The sequence below is a fragment of the Myotis brandtii genome, unplaced genomic scaffold (genome assembly GCF_000412655.1).
Source record: "Myotis brandtii unplaced genomic scaffold, ASM41265v1 scaffold1612, whole genome shotgun sequence".
Classification (NCBI taxonomy): Eukaryota; Metazoa; Chordata; class Mammalia; order Chiroptera; family Vespertilionidae; genus Myotis; species Myotis brandtii.
This window is the reverse complement of record NW_005355890.1, coordinates 591,487-616,106: the sequence shown is the minus strand read 5'-3', so window position 1 is coordinate 616,106 and position 24,620 is coordinate 591,487. Positions and strand designations below refer to the sequence as shown.

At 41.6% G+C, this 24,620-nt stretch overlaps 2 protein-coding genes across 7 annotated transcripts in view; one reads left to right on the top strand and one right to left on the bottom strand.

Moving 5' to 3' along the window:
• The first annotated feature begins 39 nt into the window (after positions 1-39).
• On the top strand, positions 40-19,242 carry UNC50 (unc-50 homolog (C. elegans)). 2 transcript variants are annotated; one of them, XM_005862203.2, is made up of 5 exons: positions 40-707; positions 1,396-1,516; positions 16,474-16,613; positions 16,702-16,803; positions 18,714-18,897. In XM_005862203.2, exons 1-5 carry the CDS (start codon positions 431-433, stop codon positions 18,716-18,718), a joined length of 645 nt encoding a protein of 214 aa, XP_005862265.1. In that variant the 5' UTR covers positions 40-430; the 3' UTR covers positions 18,719-18,897. The 2 variants fall into 2 exon arrangements, with proteins under 2 accessions (XP_005862265.1, XP_005862266.1); XM_005862204.2 differs by lacking the exon at positions 18,714-18,897 and adding an exon at positions 18,904-19,242 and having other exon boundaries at positions 198-707.
• The window catches only part of MGAT4A (mannosyl (alpha-1,3-)-glycoprotein beta-1,4-N-acetylglucosaminyltransferase, isozyme A), a 107,503-nt gene continuing 94,070 nt past the window's right edge, over positions 11,188-24,620 (bottom strand). For 4 of the 5 annotated variants that reach the window (XM_014536393.1, XM_014536396.1, XM_014536391.1 and 1 more), the window contains 2 exons: positions 15,898-15,905; positions 11,188-11,234 (listed from right to left, as the gene is read on the bottom strand). In XM_014536393.1, coding sequence (XP_014391879.1) covers positions 11,203-11,234; positions 15,898-15,905 — 40 coding nt within the window. In that variant the 3' untranslated portion in view covers positions 11,188-11,202. The remainder of the gene's footprint in view (positions 11,235-15,897; positions 15,906-24,620) is intronic. The other variant, XM_014536397.1, reaches the window with a different exon arrangement.

Below are 24,620 nucleotides of genomic sequence, written 5' to 3'. Positions count from 1 at the left end.
CGCCCCGTCTTCCACGGTGCCGTTCCCGATGAACTCTTCGTGGAGTAAAACACTGGGTTTTAGTTTTGCTTTATTTTTAAATCACCTTCTAGGGAACTGGTAATGCTGTGATGGACCACCTGTGCGATTAGGTCATTTACGTAGAGGCGGGCACCTAGGAGCACGGGATTGAGAGCCAGAATTTGAGCGCTCTCTCTCTCTCTCTCTCTCTCTCTCTCTCTCTCTCTCTCTCTGAGATTGAGATATGGCCCCTATAGGTGTTAGGCGTTACTGTGATGGTTCAGAATGGTGTGGTGCTGCCCCTGGCCACTATGCCAGCTGTCCCTTCCCAAGGAAGGAGTGGGGCAGAAGTGTCAGGCGACCCCCCTCCTGCATGTCTCGGAAGAGGAGTCCTTCCTGTTCCTAGTAAAAGGTTTTACCCCCCAGGAAGATGTTACCAAGTTCAGCGAGCTCCCCGCTGCAGGGGAACGGAGCCCTGAATTCCAGGGATGCAGCGAGACACACGGCGGGGGCGAAGCGCTACAAATACCTGAGAAGGCTTTTCCGTTTCCGGCAAATGGACTTCGAGTTTGCTGGCTGGCAGATGCTCTACCTGTTCACTTCCCCGCAGAGGGTCTATAGGAACTTTCATTACCGAAAGCAGACGAAGGATCAGTGGGCGAGAGACGACCCGGCTTTCTTGGTGCTGCTAAGTATCTGGCTGTGCGGTAAGTGTGCGCTGGTCTGCAGTTGAAAAGACAAATTGAGCCTTTGATCGGACTTGCCATTTGGGGACTCTTTTGTTGTAAACTGTTGTGGGTCGGAATTTGGGTTCATTTAAAGCTGCTGCCTCTTTTCTGTATTCTTCCTGGTTCTAAAGGGCCCAAGCCATTGCCAGAGTAAGCCGTTACCTGGGAACATGAAAAAGCGGAGGAACAGAGGCTCTCGGTGCCTCCTAACCACTGTGATAAATACCTCCGTCCCCAAAGGCAAACTTACTGTGAACAGGAAGGAACGTCAAGGTTGTAAATTGCTGTTCACCATCAGGGAAATGCAGAGGGGGAGTTGTAAAAACACTGCTAGGAACTTGAGAAACTACTTTTAAGTTCTTCGGTAGTGTAGGGAACGTCTTTAGGGTGTTGAAGTGTGAGGTTTTTCTCACCTTTAACTGAGATGCTGGGCCACCCTGGTGAAGCACAGACAGACGAGGTCCTTCTTGGTAAAGCGAGATAGCTCAGTGGCCCTTCCATGCTCCACGTTGGTCTGCATTTCTTAATCCCATAGCACACATCTTGGGGGTTTTGTTTTCATGTCTCTCTCCCCCTGGACGGAGGGCATCTGGAGGTGCAGGGGCTGTGTCCAGTATCCCCAGAACCTTGCAAAGTGCCTGATGAATCTTGTAAATCTTTCTTTCAGTGTCCACTGTAGGATTTGGCTTTGTGCTGGACATGGGATTTTTTAAGATGATAAAGCTGCTCCTTTGGGTTGTGTTCATAGATTGTGTGGGTGTTGGTCTTCTCATCTCAACTCTAATGTGGTAAGTACCATACCTTGGATTCATCAGATACTGCTATAGGGCTTCCTTTAGGCCTTGCTTCACAGGTACAGTAGCCGATGAAAATGGAAACAAGATAGGTGAACTGAGAGCCTCCATTTTGACTACCAAGATTGGTGCGACCTGCCTCTGGTGTCTACCTGTATCAGAAAATACTCTAAAGTTTGGTCTATATTGTCAAAGTGCATGCAGCAAATAAGTGAATTGATGATTATATCATACTGACAAAATTCCTGATTTTGCAAAAATATGCAGTTAGCCAAAAGTTGTCTGGATGATGGCTTATTTTTCTGCTTCATTTGTCAGTGGGTCACCACTAAATGCATAAGATCTAGAAGGTGATGTTACTTTTAGTTTTTGGTATTAAATGTAGCACACTTGAAAAAAACGATTTTTTTCTCATTAAATTTTTGGTTCTTTCCTACTGAGGGAGAAACACACACACAGAAATGTTATTCGAAGGTTCTCAGTCTGACTTTGTCTAGGTTTAGTTTAACAACAAGTGTACTGAATGTAAATCTGGTGTTTGGTTTTTCATTGTTCTCACAGATACAGGGCTTCTGTGTGAAGGGAATGGATGTGGTGGTTGAGCTTTGAAGTGGGCCTGTGGTTGAGTAGGGCTGGTGATCAGTGTATATCAGAGAAACCAGTATGGAGCATTTTAGTCACGGAGAGATCTGGGTTCAAATGCCAGCTCAGTCATTTACTATGTAACTCTTAGTCCAGACTCCTCTTTTGTAAAATGGAATTATTTATTTTGTAAGATATTTGAGAAGATTGTGATAGGAAAAGCACCTGGCTTATAATAAGTGCTCAATAAATGGTACTTCTCGATACTCTTAAACTAAATTCTGAATCTGTAAAACCTGTGAAGATACCAACCTTTTATTTTCCTTTATAACTTCTGACTAGTACAGTAGAGATTTTGTATGTGCTAGATAGTCAATAAATTGTTATTCTAAAATTCTAAAATCTGGCCTAAAAGTAATGCTGCTAATGTAAGTCACATATTTATTGTCAGAATATCCATGGAGAATATGGTAAATGGAAAAATAAAATTTATTTATTTTATAAATAAATACTCTTTCAAAGGAATAGTTTGTAGCAGGCATTCTGCATGAATGCACTGACTGGAGGGCCACAGAAACCAAGTCATCCTGGAGTTTAGTACCTTTGGTATGACTGAATGATATTGTAGTTAAAATGACTTGGTATGTTTTTGACAGCCTACATTATCTTGTGAATGGTGTGAGGAGCTAAAAATAAGAAATGATAATTGTGGTCATCCCACAGGAACCAACATGAGGAAGTGTTTGGGGAGTGATGGGATCAATGATTTCTAGTACCAACTGGAAAAACATAGACATGTGGACAGCATACTAGGTCTGAGAGTATAGGGTGACACTGAATGACTAATGAAGATTTGTGATCTGCAAATAATGACAAATTATTTACTTCTTCCATTATTAATTTCTTCTTCCTTTCCTATTTGGGTGCCTTTTATTTCTTGTTTTATTACTGTGACTAGGACTTGCAGTACCCTGTTGAATGTAAATGGTGAAAGCGGACATCCCTGTCTTGTTCCTGATATTAAGGGAAACGTTTTTAATTTTTGCCCATTGAGTATGATGTTGGCTGTGATTTGTCATATATGGCCTTCATTATGTTGAGGTATGTTCCACTTTGCTGAGAGCTTCTATCATAAATGGATGCTAGATTTTGTCAAATGCTTTTTCTGAATTTATTGATACGATCATGTGATTTTTATCCTTTGTTTTGTTTATGTGGTGCATCATGTTAACTGATTTGTGGATATTGAACTAGCCTTCCATCTTGGGAATAAATCCTAGTTGATCCTGGTGTACGATATGATCTTTTTAATGTATTGTTGAATTTGGTTTGCTAATATTGATTTTTGTACCTATGTTCATTCATCAAGGATATTGGCTTATAATTTTCTTTTTTTGTAATGTCTTTCTCTGGTTTGAGTATCAAGATAATGCCGGCTTTTAAAATGAGCTTAGGAACCTTCCTCTTTAATTTCTTAGAATAGTTTGAGAAGGATAGGTATTGAATGATGGCTAAAATTCACCTGTGAAGCCACCTGGTTCCGTGCTTTTGTTGTTGGGAGTTTCTATTAATACTGATTCAATTTTGTTAATAGTTATTGGTTTATTCACATTTTCTGGTTCTTCTTGACTTAGTTTTGGAAGATTGTGTGTTTCTAAGACTTTATCCATTTCTTCCAGGTTGTCCAATTTGTTGGCATACAATTGTTTGTAGTATTTCCTTATAATCCTTTGTATTTCTGTGGTGTTGGGTGTCACTCCTATTTCATTTATAATTTTATTTGGGTCCTCTTTTTTAATTAAATTTACTGAGATGACATTACTTAATAAGATTATATAATTTTCAAGTACATTTCTGTGATACATGATTTGTATATTGCATTGTGTGTCCACCACCCAAAGTCAAATCATCTTCTGTCATCACATATTTGGCCCACTTTACCATTTCTGTCTCCCCACTCTCCTTCCCTCTGGTAACCACGATACTGTTGTCTGTGTCTGAGTTTTTATTTGTTTTTCTTATTTGTTCATTTGTTAACTTTCAATTTATATCCCACATATGAGTGAAATCATATAGTTCTTTTTCTGAATGGCTTATTTTACTTAGCATGATATTCTCAAGATCCATCCACGTTGCAAATGGCACTATTTCATCCTCTTATGGCTTAGTAGTATTCTATTGTATATATGTAACACATCTTTTTCCAGTCACTTAGCTAAAGGCACTTTAGTTGTTTCCATATCTTGGCCACCATCAGTAATGCTCCAGTGAACATAGGGGTGCATCTATCTTTGCAAAGAAATGTTTTCAAAATTTTCAGGTAGATACCCAGAAGAGGGGTTGCTGGGTCATATGGTAACTTTATTCTTAATTTTTTGAGGAATTTCCATACTGTTTTATTCTTTTTTTAAAAAAAAAAATTTATGTATATTGTTGAAAGTATTACATATGTCCTCTCTTTTCCCCCATTGACCCCTTCTAGCCTGCCCCCCTGCACCTCGCCCCAGGCCTTCACCAACCTGTTGTCTATTTCCATGGGTTATGCATATATGCATACAAGTTATTTCAGTGGTCTTCCCACCCACCCACCATCCCCTGCCTTCCCTCTGAGATTCTATAATCTGTTTCATGCTTTTATATCTCTGGATCCACTCAGTTCATCAGTTTATTTTGTTCATTAGATCCCACATATGAGTGAGATCATGTGATACTTGTCTTTCTCTGACTGACTTATTTCACTTAGTGTAATACTCTCCAGGTCCCTCCCAAAGAGTAAGGGATTCTTTTTTACTGCTGCATAGTATTCCATGGTATAAATGTACCACAGCTTGTTTATCCACTCCTCTACTGATGGACACTTGGGCTGTTTCCAGATCTTAGCTATTGTAAATTGTGCTGCTATGAACATAGGGAAATTGTGCTGCTATGAACATAGGGGTGCATACATTCTTTCTGTTTGGTGTCTCAGGTTTATTAGGATATATTCCTAGACGTGAATCAATGGGTCAAATGGCAGTTCCATGTTTAATTTTTTGAGAAAACTCCATACTGTTTTCCACAGTGGCTGCACCAGTCTGCATTCCCACCAGCAGTGTACTAGGGTTCCCTTTTCTCCACATCCTCTCCACACTTGTTATTTGTTGATTTGTTGATGGTAGCTATTCTGACAGGTGTGAGAATGGTACCTCATTGTTATTTTGATTTGCATCTCTCAGATGATTAGTGACTTTGAGCATCTATACTAATAAAAGCCTAGGTGGCCCTCACGCCCTCACATCATCACAAGATGGCCGCCCCCATGTCATCACTACATGGCCTCCCCCACATCGTCACAAGATGGCCGGCAGGGGAAGGCAGTTGGGGGCAACCAGGCTGGCAGGCAAGGGCAGTTAGGGGCGACCAGGCCAGCAGTGGAGGGCAGTTGGGGGCGTTCGGGCTGGCAGGGGAGCAGTTAGGCATCAATCAGGCTGGCAAGCAGAAGCGGATAGGGGCAATCAGGCAGGCAGGCGAGCAGGCGAGCAGTTGGGAGCCAGTGTTTCCAGATTGTGAGAGGGATGTCAGTCGTACATCCTCCGAAGGGTCCCATATTGGAAAGGGTGCAGGCTGGGCTGAGGGACAACCCCCCCCCCCCAGTGCACGAATTTCATGCACCGGGCCTCTAGTCTAAATAATAAAAGCTCAGTATGCAAATTGACCAAATGGCCGAACAGTGGAACAACTGTATGGATGACCTTCCAGACGAAGCTGGGGCTGTGAGGGCCAAGGCAGCCAGGGTTGCAATGGCCTACTCTTGCACAGATTTTGTGCATTGGGCCTCTAGTTTTTTCATATGTCTCTTGGCCATCTGTATGTCCTCTTTGGAGAAGTGTCTATTTAGGTCCTTTGCCCATTTTTTAATTGGATTGTTTGTCTTCCTTTTTTTAAGTTGTATGAGTTCCCTATATGTTTTTTATATTAATCCTTTATCAGATGTATCATTGCCAAATATGTTCTCCCATGCAGTAGGCTCTCTTTTCATTTTGTTGGTGGTTTCTTTTGCTGTGCAGAAGCTTCTTATTTTGATGTAGTCCCGTTTATTTTTTTCCTTAGTTTCCTTTGCCTTAGGAATATATCTGTAAACATATTGCTATGAGAGATGTCTGAGATTTTGCTGCCTATGGTTTCTTGTAGGATTTTTATGGTTTCACAACTTACATTTAAGCCTTTTATCCATTTTGAGTTTATTCTTGTGTATGGTGTAAGTTGGTGGTCTAGTTTTTTGTTTTGTTTTGTTTGTTTGTTTTGCACGTATCTGTCCTATTTTCCCAACACCATTTATCAAAGAGACCCGCAGAAGCTTCTTATTTTGATGTAGTCCCGTTTATTTTTTTCCTTAGTTTCCTTTGCCTTAGGAATATATCTGTAAACATATTGCTATGAGAGATGTCTGAGATTTTGCTGCCTATGGTTTCTTGTAGGATTTTTATGGTTTCACAACTTACATTTAAGCCTTTTATCCATTTTGAGTTTATTCTTGTGTATGGTGTAAGTTGGTGGTCTAGTTTTTTGTTTTGTTTTGTTTGTTTGTTTTGCACGTATCTGTCCTATTTTCCCAACACCATTTATCAAAGAGACCCTTTCGACTCCATTGTATGCTGTTGCCTCCTTTGTCAAATATTAATTGAGCGTAACAGCTTGGGTCAATTTCTGGGTTCTCTGTTCTGTTCCACTGACCTATATGCCTGTTTTTCTGCCAGTACTAGGCTGTTTTGATTACAGTGGCTCTCTAGTACAGCAGTTCTCAACCTGTGGGTCGCGACCCCTTAGGTCACAGGGGTTGCCTAAGACCATCCTGCATATCAGATATTTACATTACGATTCATAACAGTAGCAACATTACAGTTATGAAGTAGCAACGAAAATAATTTTATGGTTGGGTCACAACATGAGGAACTGTATTTAAAGGGCCAGACGGTTGAGAACCACTGCTGTAGTATAACTTGAAATCTGGTATTGTGATTCCTCCAACTTTGTTTTTCTTTTTCAAAATTGCTGCAGCTATTCAGGGTCTTTTTTGATTCCATATAAATTTTTGGAGTATTTGTTCAAGCTCTGTGAACTATGCTATTGGTATTTTAATAGGGATTACATTGAATCTGTAGACTGCCTTGGGTAGTATGGACATTTTAATGATATGGCTGTGTTTCTCTATTTCTTCTTCTTACACCAGACTCTTTTTTTTTTTTTTTAAATATATTTTATTGATTTTTTTACAGAGAGGAAGGGAGAGGGATAGAGAGCTAGAAACATCGATGAGAGAGAAGCATCGATCCGCTGCCCCCTGCACACCCCCCACCGGGGATGCGCCCGCAACCAAGGCACATGCCCTTGACCGGAATCGAACCCAGGACCCTTCAGTCCGCAGGCCGACGCCCTATCCACTGAGCCAAACCGGTCAGGGCAAGACTCTTTAGCATTTGTTGCAATTCTGGGTTGGTGATGATAAACTCGTTTAGCCTTTTTTTTTTTTTTTTTTTTTGGTCTGGGAATGTCTTTATTTCATCTTCAATTTTAACTGATGGCCTTGCTGAGTAGAGTAGTTTTGGATTCTGGCCCTTCCTATTAATTATTTTGAATACTTCATGCCATATCCTTCTGGCCTTAAGTGTTACTGTTGAGAAATCAGCTGACTGTCTAATGGGAACTCCCTCCTGTGTTACTTTCTGTCTCTCTGTTACTGCCTTTACTTTTTTTTTTTTTGTCTTTAATGTTTGCCATTTTAATTATGTGTGTAGCTGCGGGTCTCTTTGGGTTCATCTTGATTGAGACTCTCTTTGTCTCCTAAACTTGTGTGACTTTTTCCTTCACCAAGTCAGGGAAGTTTTGTGTCATTATTTCTCTGTTCCTCACATTCTTCTCCTTCTCATACCCCTATGATGCAAATGTTGTTACATTTCATGTTGTCCGAAAGTTCCCTTAAGCTATCCTGCTTTTTAACTTATTTTTCTGTTTGATCTCTAATTGTGTGTTTATTTCTACCTTGTTTTCCAAATCACTGATTCAATCCTCTGCTTCATCCAATTCACCTTTAGTTCTCTCCTGTGTATTCCTAATGTCAGATATAGTATTCTTCATGTCTGACTATTTCTTGTTTGTGGTTTCATTTTCCTTTTTCATGCTTTTTTGGTTCCCACTAAGTTCCTTGAAATTCTAAGTTCCTTAAGCATCTTTTATAACCATTACTTTGAACTGTGTTTGATAAGTTGTTCACCTCCATTTCATTTAATTCTTTTTTCTTTTCTTTTTTGGAGATTCCTCCTTTTCTTTCATTTGGTGGTTTATTTTTGTCTCCCAATTTTAGCTGTCTCTTTGTGTTTGTTTCTATCTATCAGAGCTACTATGCTCCCAGTCTTCATGGGATGGCCTTATGTAGAAAGTGCCCTGTTGGACCCAGTGGTGCAGTCACTTTGATTTCCAGAGCTGGATAGTCTAGCAGTGTCCCCCTCGTATGTGTTATTTGGGCTCTCTTATTGTAATTTGGTCTCATTTGTTGATTTCCTGTTTGTGGATGGGATTTCCTCCAACTTGCAGTAAGGCTCAACCCTAGCTACAGGTGTTATATAGGTGGTGAGAGAACAAAGCAAGACCAAATAGAAAACAACTCGAAAAGCAAAACAAACAACAAGAAAGGCTAAAAAATAAAATAAAAAGATAGCTGTAAAGTAAAAATAAAACGAATACTAAAAGACATGAGAGCAAAGAATTAGAGGGTGTAAAAAAAAAAAAAGAACCAAAAGAGGATGTGGAAGCAAAGAAGAAAAAGAATTTAGTCCATTTACATTGAAAGTAATTTGGTAGACTAAGAATTAAAAAGAAAGGAAAACACAAATAAATGAAATAATTATTTTAAAAAGTAATAATGAATACACTAAAATTTAGAATAGGAAAAGAATAAATGGAAAAGAAGAAAAGTTAAAAATAACAATATAAAAAAGGAACAGAGAAAGAGGAACAAAATAATAAAAGGAAAGAAACAAGAGATATGAAAGAAAAAAGAAGAGAAAGAAAAAAAATACCCTTGGATCTGCTTTGTGTGAAGCATGCTGGATTTTTCTCTGATATTGTTGAATCTCGCCACTTGGTCTATTGATCCTGGGCCACCCAGGAATTTCTCTGGTACAGACAGATGTGAGTCATGGTCTCTGCCTGGTCCTTGGCAACCTGACTGAAGCCTGATAGGCAGAACCCCACGTAGTCCATCAGTGGGAACGCCATAGCCCAGAGGCTGGGTCTGGCTGGGGTCTCACAGTTGAATACCCCTGTTCTGAGTTATCTCTTCCCCCCATGGAACTGTACTCTGCGGGGCTACCATGGTCTTGGCCAGGATGGTTTGAGCAGACTTGTGCTGGGTATAGTGCCTCTAGATAGTAGGAGAGTAGGCAGGCACTTTCTCTCCTTCAATGCCTCAGTTCTGCCTGGCTTGCTGGCAGGGCACCCCCTGGCTGCCATCTCAAGCAAGGTGGGATAAAAGCAAAATCAACGACAACAAAAAAATTGATTAAAAAAGAGTCAGCCCTTTTTGGCACTCCAAACTTTCAGCATTGCCCAGGTTCCAATCAAATATCTGAGTCTCCTGTACTACCAGAGTCAGCTGCAGCATACACATTTGCGGCCCATAGTCGGGTCACTGCAAGGCGGATCAGAAGCAGCCGTTCTGCAGATGCACTTTAGGTGGGCAGGGCTGACCCTCCTTCCTGGGTCCTACTGTCTCGTTCCCATCCTGCTCCCTGCCAAGAGGTCCTCCAGGAAATAAAGGGTCCCTCAGACTCAATGCTGGGTGTGTCCTCCAGTCCCCTCTACTGGCCTTGAGTTCTGCTGCATGGCCTAGATCAGTGCAAACTTCCCAGGTGGGAGGATTGGTTCGTCTCCACCACAGGCACTCCTGGCTCACCCACAGATCCACAGCTTTTTCAGTCTCCATCTATCCCTTGGTTCTAGCAGTACCCTGACCTGGGAAGTTACAGTCTCTTCCCTGGCTAACAGTTCATTTTCCACCCCTGACTTCTGGTGGTAGGGTTGCAGGGCTTGTGGTGCTTACGGCATTACTCTGAGCTGAGGCAGAGGCGCTCCAAGGCCACTATTTTCTTGTTGATTATTTTCTCTGGATGATCTATATATTGAAGTCAGTAAAGTGTGAAAGTCCCCTACTATTATTGTAATACTGTCAATCTCTCCCTTTATGTCTGTCAATATTGTCATTTTTTAAAGTAATTTGGTAGGTATATCATTTTATCAGTTGTTTTCTGATTGTTAAACTACAAAAACAATCAGAAAACAACTGATCTCTGGTCCTTTCCTACTCTCTTGGGTTCAAGAAGTATGTTGATGATTTTCTATAGTGTTGTGTTTGGAATCCTTTCTCTTTATTTTGCATACATCTCTTGTAGATATTTGGTTTGTGGTTAACCATATACCTAGTTATAGTTATAGCAGTCTATTTCAGTTTGATTATCACTTAATTCTGAACACATTCTATAATCACTACAATTTTTACAACCCCCATGTTTGTTTTGTCATTAATTTTTTCTTCTTTTGCATGTGTGTTCAATTTATTGTTGTAATTCCTACTTTGTCTTTTAACCTTTGTACTAGCTTGCTTGATCCACAGTTTTAACTGTTGGCCTTTTTTGTTTTTTAATTTTTATTGATTTCAGAGAGAGGAGGAGAGATAGAAACATTAATGATGATGAGAATCATTGATTTGCTTCCTCCTGCACGCCCCACACTGGGGATTGAGCCCACAACCCAGGCATGTGCCCTGACCGGGAATTGAACCTGGGACCCTTAGTCCGCAGGCCAGTGCTCTATCCACGGAGCCAAACCAGCCAGGGCTGGTCTTTTATCTTAAAGAAGTCCCTTTAATATTTCTTGTAATACTGGTATTGTGTGGTGAGCTCCTTTAGCCTATCTTATCTGGGATACTGTGCTCCTTCAATTCTAAATGATACCCTGCTGGTTAGAGTAATCTTGTAGTAGGTTTTGGTCTTCCATCACATTGATTGTTTTGTGTCAATCCTTTTTTGCCTGCCAAATTCCTGGTAAGATATCAGCTGATAGTCTTATGGTGAGGGCAGGGCTCCCTTGTACATAACTGACTGCTTTTCTCTTGTTATGTTTAAGATTTTCTGTTTTTAGCCTTTAGCATTTTAATTATGATATGTCTTGATGTGGGCCTCTTTGGGTTTATCTTGTTTGAAACTCTGCACTTCCTGGACTTGTATGTATATTTCCTTTTCCAGATTAGTGAAGATTTCCATTATTTCTTCAACAGGTTTCCAATCCATTTTTTTCCTGTATTCTCCTTCTGGAACTCTTATGGTGTGAATATTGGTGGCCTTAATGTTGTCCCAGAGATCCCTTAAGCTATCCTCATTTTTTAAAATTCTTTTTTCCTTTTTTGCTATACTGATTGGGTATTTTTTTACTACATTGTCTTCCATATCACTGATTCAGTCCTCTGCTTTAACCTGATGTTGATTCCCTCCAGTGTATTCTTCTGCAGTTACTGTATTCTTCAGTTCTGGTTGGTTCTTGTTTCAGTTTTCCATTTTCCTTTTTATGTTTCTGTATCTGTGCTGAAGTTTTCCCTGAGATCATCTGTTCTTCTCTCAAGTTCATTGCAAATTGTTATAACCAGTGTTTTGAACTCTGCATCTGGTAGGTTACTTATCGTCATTTCATTTAGTTCTTCTGGAGTTTTGCTCTGCTCTTTTATTTGGGACATGTTTGTTTGTCTCCTCATTTGACTGACCTCTGTGTGTATTGCTGTGTGTTAGGTAGGAACGCTATGTCTCCTGGTCTTGACAGAGTGGCCTTACGTAGAAAGTGTCCTCTCGGCACAGTTCTGCAGTCTTTCTGGTCACCTGAGCTGGTTGCTCCAGGGGTTTCCCCTGTGTGGGTTGGGTGTGCCCTCCTGTTGTAGTTGCTGCTACACCACCACCATGTATTGGTGTTGACCATCTCTGGCTGGCTGACTATGAGGGCTGGATGTGACTACAGCAGACAAGTTACTAACCCTACAGATCGGACTGTTGCTTTAGCAGAACTGTGGTGCCAGCCAAGGCTGCTCTTTGGGTGTACCTTTTGTGGAACTGGTTAGGTGGCACTCTGGTGTGGTCTGAAGCCATCTACCAGGTTTGTTGGGGCTGGAACTTTGGGGAGGGATTCTGGTGCAGGACAAGTGGAGCCACCACTAGGCTCGATGACTCTTGTTAGGAGCTGTAAAGTGACCTGCGGTTGTGGTTGGTTGGTTGATTGTGCTGGGCTTGAAGGTGCTTGGGAGAGTCTATACTGCAAACTGAGGCTGCCTGCCTCTTGTGCCTATCTTGTGGCCTTTTAATTGGAACTACAGTGGGGCCTTGACTTACGAGTTTAATTCGTTCCGAGACCGAGCTCATTAAGGAGCTCGTTAACTCAAATTACTCTATCAACTCAATGCAAAAAATCGTCCGAGAGACAGCTGGGATCTCAAAAAACTCGTTAGTCGGGACACTCGTAAGTCAAGGCCCCACTGTACTACAATACAGGCCAAGTCTTGCCTCCACTTATTCCAGGCTTGGGGCCACCTGATGGGAGTTAGAATATAAGTTGAGGCCGATTTCTCCTGGTACTGGGCTTGGGGCCGCTTGGGAAGAGCTACAATGCACAGCAAGGTCCCAGCTGCTGCTTGTTTGGGGTTTACGGAGCTTTGGGAAAGTCTGCAGCGCAAGCCTAGGACAGCCATCACTTGTGTGAGGTTTGAAGGAAAGTCTGCAGTGCAAGCCAAAGCGGGCTGCTTATGTAGAGGAGCCCTCTCAAGAGGCAAGGGCCTGGCGAGCAAGTTGGGTGGGGTCTTAGGGAATGATCAGGACGAGGAAACAATGTTAGTTTATGGAAAGAGTTGGTGCCCACATATGCAGAACTGGTTGGGTGGGAGGAGAGATGAACCGAGGAACAGTGGTGCCAGCCAGTGCTTCCATCCCTGGTGTGAGTTGTCCTGACCCCTGCCGCTCCAGCCCTTACTCTGAAGTTAAATTCAGTTCTTCCCGGTATGTTTCTGGAACTGTTCAGAGTTGCAGCCCCTTCACTAGCTTAAAGAGTATATAAGTTTGAGTGAATCTGTGCATGGTCCCTTTAAGAGCAATGCCTAGTGTCTAGCAGCCCTTTGTCTTTGAACACAATCCCAGCTGGTTTGCACAACCAGATATTATAGGGACTCCTCTTCCTGGCACTGGATGCGCTGGTCTTGCGGGTCCGGTGTGGGGCTGAGACTCCTCGCACCTCCACAGCTGACATATCCCTGCCGTTTCATAATTGCCACACTGTGGGTGTGGGACCTGCCCGGTCCAAGTATATGCCCCTCCTACGGTCTTCATGTAGCTGCCTCTGTATCGTTAATTATGCCAGTTCTGTTCAGCTACACTTGAACTGGTTCTCAATGGTTGTTCTATAATTTAGTTGTAATTTTGGTGTGATCTTGGGAGGAGACAAGTTCAGAGTTGACCTACTCTGCCAACTTGAGCGTTGGCTGTTTGTTTCCTTTTTTCTGTTTGCTAGTTCATTGGGTGATTTCCACTTCAATGTCTTCCAGCTCACAGACTAATTTTTTTTTTCATCAGCTAATCTGCTCTTGATTCCCTCTAGTGTATTTTTCATTTCAGTTACTGTTCAGTTCTAATTGGTTTTATTTTATATTTTCTATCTCTTTGCTGATGTTTTCACTGAGTTATTATTCCGAGTTTGGTGGGTATCCTTAATCAGTGTTTTTTTTAAGTCTTTATCTAGTAGCTTTTCCCCATTTCATTTACTTCTAATTCTGGTCTTTTGTTTAGAACCTATTTTTTGTCTTATTTTGGTTCTTTCTCTTTGTTTCTTTGAGTTCGGCAAAACAGCAATCTCCCCCAGTCTTAAAGGCATGGGTTTGTGTCTTTCGCGGGGCAGCTGGCACTGGAGCGTGCATGTGCTGTCGGGCAAGCATGTCAAACTCAAAGGCTAACACAAGCCAAATAAACAAGGTTTAGGTTTATGTGGGCCACAAAAAAACAAAAGCTTCTATTTTCATAGAAATGTGGGTTTATTTTAATAGAGACATAATAGAACATTTTAATAAAAATTAATATTTTTTCTTGAACATTAACTTACCAAACACTGAATAACTGCACAAATTAATAAGCATAACGCAAATAAACCTACTTTCCTTGTCCTCCAAAAGCAAAATATTTCCTGTTGCGCACACCAGACAATTCAGTCCAAGACTAATGACGTGGAAAGCAGCTGCTAGTATTAGTGTAGAGAAATGGTGCGCCTGCGCATAAGGCGTGTAAGGGAAATGAGTGCAACACAATTATAGTAATCAGTCATTAGCGAACGTTGTAGTTATTAATAATTATAACAGGATGTTTTAAAAATTAAGTCATGAAATTTTTTTTTTAATATTTCTTTATTGATTTCAGAGAGGAAGGGAGAAGGAGAGAGAGAGAGAAACATCAATGATGAGAATCATTGATTTGCTTCCTCCTGCACACCCCCTACTGGGGATCGAGCCCGCAACCCAGGCATGTGCCCTTGGCCGGAATCAAACCTGGGACCCATCGGTCCGCAGGCTGACGCTCTATCCACTGAGCCAAGCCGGCTAGGGCAAGTCATGAAATTTTTATTAAAATGTTTCTTACATACCTTTATACTGGCTGGGCCAGAAAAATATTCATTGTGCGCCACATGCAGTTTGACATGCTTGCTGTAGAGAGATCAAGGCTCAAACTGCACCAGGGTTGCCTTGGCCACTTGGTTGGAGTTACCTCTGGAACTCCCCACAGCTCAAGGGGCGTCCCAGAGGCAAGCCACACACATACTCCTCAGACATACTAGGCACCCTGCTCAAGAGCTTTGGGGAGTCCCAGAGGTAGCCACACTAGGGCTGGGAGCTTGAGTTGTAGTGGGTGTTTGCCACAAGGAGGTCCACACCAGGACTGCCTTGGCAGGCTGGTTGGAGCTGTAGCTGGCATGGTCTGTGCAAGTCCCAGGGGCTAGCCATAGAGTGGGAACTACAGCGAGAGCGTGTGTGAGCCACGGAAGTTACAGGAGCAAACAGTGCTAGGGTCCCCTTGTCAGGCCAGCTGGAAGCACGGTAGCTGAGGCAGGCCACTGGGAGACCTGTGGACAAGCCAAGGAGACGTGGATCTGACAGTCTTGGCCCACCTTGCTAGAGTGCCTGGGTCATGGTCCTACCATATATTTCTTAATCCATACTAATAGGCATCTTGCACACAATAGGTCCAAATTCAATCTCTTGCACTCTCCTTCCTGCCCCACCTCAGTCAATATCAGCTTGACCTTCCACATGTTTAAGGCAAAAATCAGTCATCCTTGACATTTCCCCCCCCATACTCCACATCCGGCACCTACAATCCTATTGGTGCCGCCATCTAACTATAGTATGTCCGACATGGCCCCACTTGCACTGCTGCTACTGTTTACCTCTCTCACAGTAGCCTCTCAGCTGGTGTCTCCACTTCCATTCTTGTCCCTGTAGTCTGTTTTCAGAGTGGCAGCTAGAGGAACCTGGTCAAAACAGTGTCTCTCTCCTGGGAAATAGTGATCTCTCATTTCACCCAGAGTAAAATACTGGGTCTTAAAATGGCCAGGGACTCTGTAAGATCTGGCTCCCCATTTCTTTTCTGGTTTTATTTCCTGCAACACTGCTTACTTGTTCCTGGCACAGTGGTCTCCTCACCCACTCCTCAGACATACCAGGCACCCTGCCACCTCCTCTGAACTCAATCTCCTCCACATCTGTGTTGGCCTCACTGCCTGAAATGCTCTGCTCCAGGTAATTCCCATCACTGCCTTGGGTCGTCACCCAGATGTTACTTTCTTGTGACCATCCTATCTAACACTGCATTTCAACTCTGTATTCTCGATCATTCCCTTCCTTCCTCTCCCTCCTTTCCACTTTCCTTCCTCCCTGAGGACATGTTTTCATTAATTTTTAAAGAGAAGGAGAGAAACATTGATCAGTTGCCTCCTGTATGCACCCCGACTGGGGATTGAACCTGCAACCTAGGTATGTGCACCAATAGGGAATCAAACCTGCAGCTTTCTGTTGTATGGGACAATGCTCCAACCAATTGAGTACCCAGCAGGGTTACTGTTTCATTCCATAGTACCATCTAATATACACTTAACATTCTATTGTCAGTTTACTCCCCCTAGATTGAGGGCAGAGATTTTTGAGTTATATTTATTGCTGTATTTCTAGTGTATGAAATAACGCTTGGTACATAGAAGCTAGTCAGTAAACACTTATAGAATTTTTGTTGTATTATAAAAGAAATTTTAATTTTGCTCTTTAGGTTTATCTCTAACAAGTATTTAGTGAAACGGCAGAGCAGAGACTATGATGTGGAGTGGGGCTATGCCTTTGATGTGCATTTGAATGCTTTTTATCCTCTCCTAGTCATTCTACATTTCATCCAACTGTTTTTCATCAACCGTAAGTAGCAGTTACTTCTCAAAATATTTTTTAAATGTCTTCATAGTGTGCAATGAAAAGAGAGTCATTGTCTGTGTCTCTTTGGCAGATGTCATCCTAACAGACACATTTATTGGATATTTGGTTGGAAATACCTTCTGGTTGATTGCTATTGGCTATTACATCTATATAACCTTCCTGGGATACAGTGGTAAGTAACTAATTTTTTTGGTTGACTGAAAACATAACAGAGAGGGGGAAGTTGTAACAGTAATAAAATTAGCTTACTTTTATGGAGCCTTTGTAGGCACTGTCTCAAGAACTTTATATGAATTATGTCATTTAATCTTCATAATTATATAATACTAGAGGCCTGATGCACAGTATTTGTGCAAGGAGCTTAGCCCTCACAGCCACGGTTCGTCCTGAAGGTCGTCCGGAGGACAACCGGTCTTATTAGCATATTATGCTTTTATTATTATAGTTAGGTTTACTTAGCCCCATTTTTCAAATGAGGAAACAAAGCACAGAGAGATTAAGTTCACGTGTCCATAGTCACACATCTCAAAAGTGGCATAGTTGGTTTGTAACAAATTCTGTGATTTCAAGGAACCATGTTAGAGCATATTGGTTATCTCCACGTTACCTACAGGAACCCACAACCAGTTTCCTTTTTCTCCAGGCTTTCAGATTTGAGTTACCAATGGTAGGTTAGAGAGGAAAAGGTTGGTCAGATGAATGGGCATATGAACTTGAGTGCCTCATTTTCCATTTTTATAATCACTACCAGAGGCCCAATGCATGAAATTCGTGGAAGAGTAGGCCTTCGCAGTTGCGGCAGCTGCCTCGATGCCTCCCTCACAGCAAGGCGGCTGCCTCGATCCCGGGGCTGCAGCCCCAGCTTCATTCGGAAGGTTGTTCGGCTGTTCGGTCTAATTAGCATGTTATGCTTTTATTATTATAGATTATTATAGATATGGTCTGTAGATGATTCCAGAAAATCAGGCCCGACTTCTGACCTGAGGATATGTTTGCAAATATTGTTAAATCCTGCTATCAGTTCATTTTTCTTAATATGAGAAAATATTTATGTTGGTTTTCCTTTAAGAAATGATCTCCATTAAATAGAGCCAAATACCTCAAATTGTAATACCTTGTTTGAGGTATCGTGAATCCTTTCTCCAGTTCAGGGGAGAGGCCTGTGATATGTCATATAGTGATTGGCATGCTGCAGCATTGTGGCTTCTCTAAGTGGATTTAAAATATATATACATATATATATTTTTCAGAGAGGAAGGGAGAGGGTGAGAGAAACATCAATGATGAGAATCATTGATTGGCTGCCTCCTGAACACCCCACCCTGGAGATTGAGCCCGCAACTGGGCATGTGCCCTGACCAGGAATAGAACCATGACCTCCTGGTTCATAGGTTGCTGCTCAACCAGAGCCATGCCGGCCAGGCTCGCAGTGGATTTTTTATCACTCTTATGGTAACTCCCTATAGTTTAGGACAGCTTCTTTGAGTATAGGTCAGTTACAATTTGGGGCTTCCTGTATGAGGTATTTAGGTAAGAATGCATGGGGTAGGAAAGGCAAGAAACAAACATGGATTTGGGCACAGAATTGATGTTTGAGTTTCAGCTCTTTGGGACGCTAGTGGAGACCTCACCTTCTACATTGGAAAATAAAATAGCTGGAAATTGTTTTTCCTATTATATTATCTATCTCTGGTACTTAAAGATCAGTGGTTCTCAACCTTCCTAATGCCGCGACCCTTTAATACAGTTCCTCATGTTGTGGTGACCCCCAATTTCATTGTTACAAATTGAACATAATTAAAGCATAGTGATTAATCACAGAAACAATATGTAATTATATATGTGTTTTCCGATGGTCTTAGGCGACCCAAAGGGGTCGAGACCCACAGGTTGAGAACCGCTGTTTAAGATAGACTCTTAGAAGTTTCTGAAGCTGTCACAGGTTTAAACTCACCACCAATTTCATTAACATTTGTGATGTTTATCCTGCGTTCTCAATCTAAGACAGATTGAGACAGTCCTGGACTTGCTTCTCGCTCAGCCTTTGTGCTAAAATAACCTCCCTTCTGGGTTTCTTCCCAGCGTGAGGAAGGAGGCAACACAGAACACAGCAAGATTTAGGATGGTTCTGGCTACATAGCTTCATGTTACTGACTGAATGAAATAAGTGTTCCTCTTTGGCCCGTGTTGTGAAGAGCTGTCTTTCAGGATGTTCATTTATTAGTCACATTACCTTATTTAAAAAGTGAATTTGGATTTGTTTCTTTTCCAGCATTGCCATTTTTGAAAAATACAGTAATTCTTCTGTATCCATTTGCTCCTCTCGTTCTGCTGTACGGGCTGTCACTAGCACTAGGATGGAACTTCACCCACACACTGTGTTCTTTCTACAAGTACAGAGTGAAGTGAAAAAAGTGAGACTGTTACCTCTTAACTGTGTCAACAGTATTGGTGAAGTGATTTCTTATGAAACTTGTAAATAAACTCTTATTGTAGATATCCTGAAGGTGTAAAGTTTGTGAATTTGAGGAAATATATGTTAACACTATTGTCATACATTCCTTAAAACTAATTAAATGTACATTTCTATAATAAATATTTTTAAACTAAAGCATGTGTTTTCTTCTAATATTTGCACACAAAATCATATACAAAGTATGAAAGGCATGAGGAAATTAGGCAAAACTTTTCAATATGAATCCTTTTTGAAAGAGCTTCTTTTTGAAGAACATAATCATATGCTCCCCTTCCCCCCACTGTTACAAGGTACTTACTCAGCCTCCATTTACTACTGGGCTGTATTTTAAACATTTATGTAGGGTAGGGTATATGATCTTAGTCTAACCTTCAGGCCCTAAATATCTTTAAGAGCATTTTCTCTGCTAAAAAACACACTTCTTAGAGTGAGGAGGCCCATGATGGCTGCTCTTAATTTGGGGGCTGAGTAGAGCACATAATGTATGAGTATCTGCATCACACCGAGAACCACTGTCTCAACACCAAGGTTTTCTTTCAAGATTTTCTAAAACCCACATAGAGGATCCACTGCTGTTTTCTAATTGAAAATAGTTCAAATATATTATTATATCAGTGTTAAAAACCAATAAAATTTGCTTCATGAAGTCTTACCTATTTTTTTTTTAATATATATTTTATTGATTTTTTACAGAGAGGAAGGGAGAGAGATAGAGAGTTAGAAACATCGATGAGAGAGAAACATCGATCAGCTGCCTCTTGCACACCCCCTACTGGGGATGTGCCCGAAACCAAGGTACATGCCCTTGACTGGAATCGAACCCGGGACCCTTGAGTCCACAGGCCGACGCTCTATCCACTGAGCCAAACCGGTTAGGGCTTACCTATTTTTTTATTAGAGGGAATCTTGAATTCAGCATGGATTTTTAAACATTTTTATTTTCAAATATACATGAACGGTGTGGCACAAACAGGGATGAAAGGCACAGTCAACAGGACCAGTTATTAACTTATAGCAGCAAATTTGAAAATAATCTTCCTTTGAAAATTTAACAGGTACCTAAAATATTACTACAGGTATTACCCATTCAACCAATGACGACCTTGTAAGGAATATGTACAATACATTAAGGAGAAAAAAAGTGAGTACAACTTGGGAAACGAATTCTTCAGGCGGCTTCTCCAAGGGTACTTCCAGAAACTTCCCCGGATGCGCACACCACCTCTCCCGCAGTGTTCCCAACGAGAAAACACTTTAGTTTCTCATTCCATAAATGAAGCATGATGATTATGTGAATCAGCTGACTTCTAAATCTCCTTAAAAAACACTACTGTCTATACTTAATGAAGAGTATCAAATCTGCTGGCAGTGCATCTTACAGTACTGGCGATATCACCATTTTTAAGGCTCAGAAAATGTATTCAAAAGATGTTTTCATCCCATTTTAGCAAACACTGAGCATTGCAAATAAATCATGAAATGCTACTCACACTTGAGTACCGAACCTGATTCCAGGACAGTTTGCTAGCTACTAAACCAAGGAAGTGCTAGCAGCAAGGGGCACACATGCAATAGCTTCCCTAACATCTGAGGACTCCCCACAGCAAACAGACCTAATTTTAGCACAGACTTTACATTTTTACTGCAACAGTGACAACACTGGAAATAATAGCATAAAGTACAGTCCATTCAGCACACTCTGTTTATTGTCTTGAATGGTGTCTCATAAATTCTGAACTCAAATGCACTGGGGAGTGCCAGGTTGTTCCTGCCCCCGTCCCTTTGAAAGTGACTTACTTAGTGCCCACACTGGTGAGGGGACTGTTTCCGGTGAGAAGGGCTTATATATAGATATTGATGATACGGACATAGTAACAAATCCTCTTTTTTAAAAAAATATACTGTGGTAATAGTCTTGTCAGTATTATATATCCACATGCATTAAAGAAAGCATACTAGTTATGGCATATATCTGTTAAGATTAAAATTTACAACAAACTAACTTTTACACTATAATACTGCTACATAGTTTGGAAAAGTTTTCTATAAAAGAAAGATGTGATATGTAAGTTCCCTCAAAACACTAAGATATGTTTATGACCCCAATTTCTGACCTCTGACAGTGTTAGCCTCTCATTTTTTTTTCCTTTAGTTTTATTTTACTTACATCAAGGGTAAGTATAGCATTATACTAAAAATAAGCACAACAATTAATGGACAAACCAAAATAAAAAACTTCACTAGCAATTAATAGCTTGGAAGCAGAGATATTTTGGAAAATATTTGCCAAGTACAAAAATTTGGTTGGCACTATAGGATTTGATCTGTGCTTAGACAATAAGTTTTGGTTTAAAAAAAAGTACTCCAATAAAAGTAGATTGATCATACGGTCTCTACATAAAAGCAGAGGATCTTTCCTCCTAATTTAGTATCTTATTTAAAATACCACTGTTCATCATTCTTAAATAATACACTGACAGGCTCAGAGCAGACTAAATCGGCATAAGGTAATACTTTTTCTAGGAGAAAGATTCCTTAGACACTTGGATTCTTTCTACTAGCAGTTCCTTTAGAACAGTGGTTCTCAACCTTCGTAATGCCGTGACCTTTTAATACAGTTCCTCATGTGGTGACCCCCAACCATAAAATTATTTTCATTGCTACTTCATAACTGTAATTTTGCTACTGTTTTGAATAGTAATATAAATATCTGATATGCAGGACGTATTTAGGCGACCCCTGTGAAAGGGTCGTTCGACCCCCAAAGGGGTCGCGACCCACAGGTTGAGAACCGCTGCTTTAGACGCACTACTAAGATGCTACAAGTTTTTGTCAACAAATTTCCAATGAAGACAGATCTCTGGCATAGAAATCCCAGATGAAGCCCAGGTGTAGGATTTCCTAGTAAGATTTTACTCATGCATTTGCCGAAAATACCACCGTACTAGAGGGAATCTGTATGAAGATTTTCCCTCTTCACCTTTTAAATACTGTATTCATCTTTCATTGCTACATAACACATCATCACAAATTTAGAAACTCATTGCATATCTCTCAGTTTAGGCAGCTGGACTGATGCTCTGCTCGGTCTCAGGCTGGAATCAAGGTGTCGGAAGGCAAAGGAGAACCCACCTGCCCACCTGGTCAGGTGTTGGCTGTGTTCGGTGCCTGGGGCCATGCAGGTCCCTTTGCCTGGGCTGTCAGGGGAGGCCTCTCAGCTTAAGGCCATCTGCATTTCTCCTTATGTGGCTTCCATCTTAAACCAGCAAATGCTGCCTCCTCCTGTTTTGAATCTCTAACTTCTGCTATTAGCCTGAGAAAACTGCTTAAAGGGCTCACATGATAAATAATGTGATTAATAATGACACCTGATTATTTAATGGTGCAACCATTTCTCTGAAAAGCCATATCTTTGTTCAAAGACATCGCCAATGGTTGAGTTAATATACATGTACTTGTCTGTAATAGACATGTCTGTGTGCTAAATAACCCACTGCATTCACTTCTGCCAAAGCTTTTAATCTCACGGCTTCACACCATTGCTCTTTTTGTCTACAGAGTATGGTACAGGGTATGCTGTAAAGAACACTGAGAAGTAGGACAAAGAACACAGAAATCTTGGCTCTTAGAATGCTAGAAATAGGTCCTCGACCCCTTCTTACCCAAAATAATCATTTGCTCTGTGATACATTCTGCATGTCTACTTTTAACCTAATTAACAAAACTCATCCTGGTTTCTACAATGTTCCTATTAGCGAGCTCAACACAGTGCTGGCAACAGAAGCTTCTGCAGTGAAGGAAATGTTCGGGGCCTGTGCTGCCCACCCCGTGGCCACCTGCCACAGGTGGCTATGGAGCACGTCACTGTAGCTAGAGTAAGGGAGGAGCCGAATGGATGTTGATTTAAAGAACCACCACGGGTCTAGTAGCCACTATTTGGGACAGCACAGCTCTAGAGTATGAGTAGTTCAGTGAAATACACACCAGATGCCAAATCCATGCCTTCTTTATTTATGTCAGTGCTCTCACCATCTGATGCTTTTCCCCCCACTCACTAAAAGTGGTTCAGTGTCCTCTCAAGGTCAATAATTGACTTTCCGTTCCAGGGCTCTTCACCTCTGATTTGTCCCAACCCCTCACTCATTAACACAACTCTTAGGACTCCCGCTATCACTTCCTGCTTGAGGAAAGCATGGCTGCTTCTGTCTACTGTAGAGCTCGGGGAAAGGAGAGAGCAACTAAAAATGAGACAGGCCCAGCAGGCACGGCTTAGTGGTTGAGCGCTGACCTATGAACCAGAAGGTCACGGTTCAATTCTGGTCAGGGCAAATGCCTGGGTTGTGGGCTCGATCCCCAGTGTGGAGCATGCAGGAGGCAGCCGATCAATGATTCTCTCTCATCATTAATGTTTCTCTCTCCCTCCCTCTCCCTTCCTCTGAAATCAATAAAAACATATTTGAAATAAATGAGACTAGGAGCACCTGCTGCAGCAGAGCACAGGTAAGAAGTACGAGTTTCAGGTTTGCCCTCAGGAGCTTGAATTTGGTCAGAGAAACACATGCACATACACACATGCACTCCCCATAAACAATCAAAAACTCCAGAGCTGAGTGTGTACGTAAATGTGTGGCAAGGACAGTAGGTGAAGGGAGTTGAGAAAGAAGGGGCTGAAACAGCTGGTCCCTCATCCAGACACTGCCTGCACCTGCCACGTGCCAGGCACTGCTGTCGGCACTGGTAACCTATTCATGGGAAGGGTGCACCAGAGAGGCCGTGAAAGATGGAAGATTTGTCTGGGAGTATTCTAAGGAGCAGGAGGGGTGAGCTAGTCCTGGAGGAAAGTGAGCAGGAAAAGGCTCCGTGTGAAGGCTGACGCCCCCCGAATAGCAGGGGCCACAATAACTGTCCCCTCGGGGTCTTCAGAGGCTTTTTTCCCTGCAATCAGAGTTGGCTTCTTAGGCAGCAGGGAACGAGGGACTTCTAAACTTACCTCTAGATTTTCACCTCCTGATAATCTGTTATAGCAGTAATTATATAAAGCTAGCGCCAAATTTTATAATGAAACGGTATTTTCAAATGAAATATGCCTATAGAAAATCAATAGTAAAATTTTTTAAATGAAAAAGTAAAAGTCACAAAAAATTTTTAACTGTAGTTTGACATAAAAATCATGGGCAACATGACTTTTTAATAGAGAAAAGTAACTAAACATTATTCCAATACGGAGCAATGGAAACTACTCTACCAGTGCTTCCCAGCCTTCGCCACTTCAGAACTGCGCAGCTCACTGGGGGACCAGGCGCGCTCCTGCAGGCTCTGGGCAGCGCCCGCCGCCCAAGCCCGCCAATGACTCCTCTGAAAGCTCAGGATCCATCCCCAACAGCTGCCACCTACTGGTTGGGAACTGATGTTGATAATTCAGAAAATGTTAAAAGTAAAATACCTTTGTAAAGATCACTGATTGCTAAGGCTGGTAATATTTTTGTTATAGTATGTTTCAGAATTTGCAACTG

Excerpts from the sequence above, each read along its gene's own strand:
- UNC50 (XM_005862204.2), top strand. The coding sequence starts at position 431 with ATGTTACCAAGTTCAGCGAGCTCCCCGCTGCAGGGGAACGGAGCCCTG. Across the intron at positions 16,614-16,701 it reads CCAACTGTTTTTCATCAACC|ATGTCATCCTAACAGACACA; the intron begins GTAAGTAGCAGT and ends TCTCTTTGGCAG. Across the intron at positions 16,804-18,903 it reads AACCTTCCTGGGATACAGTG|CATTGCCATTTTTGAAAAAT; the intron begins GTAAGTAACTAA and ends TTTCTTTTCCAG.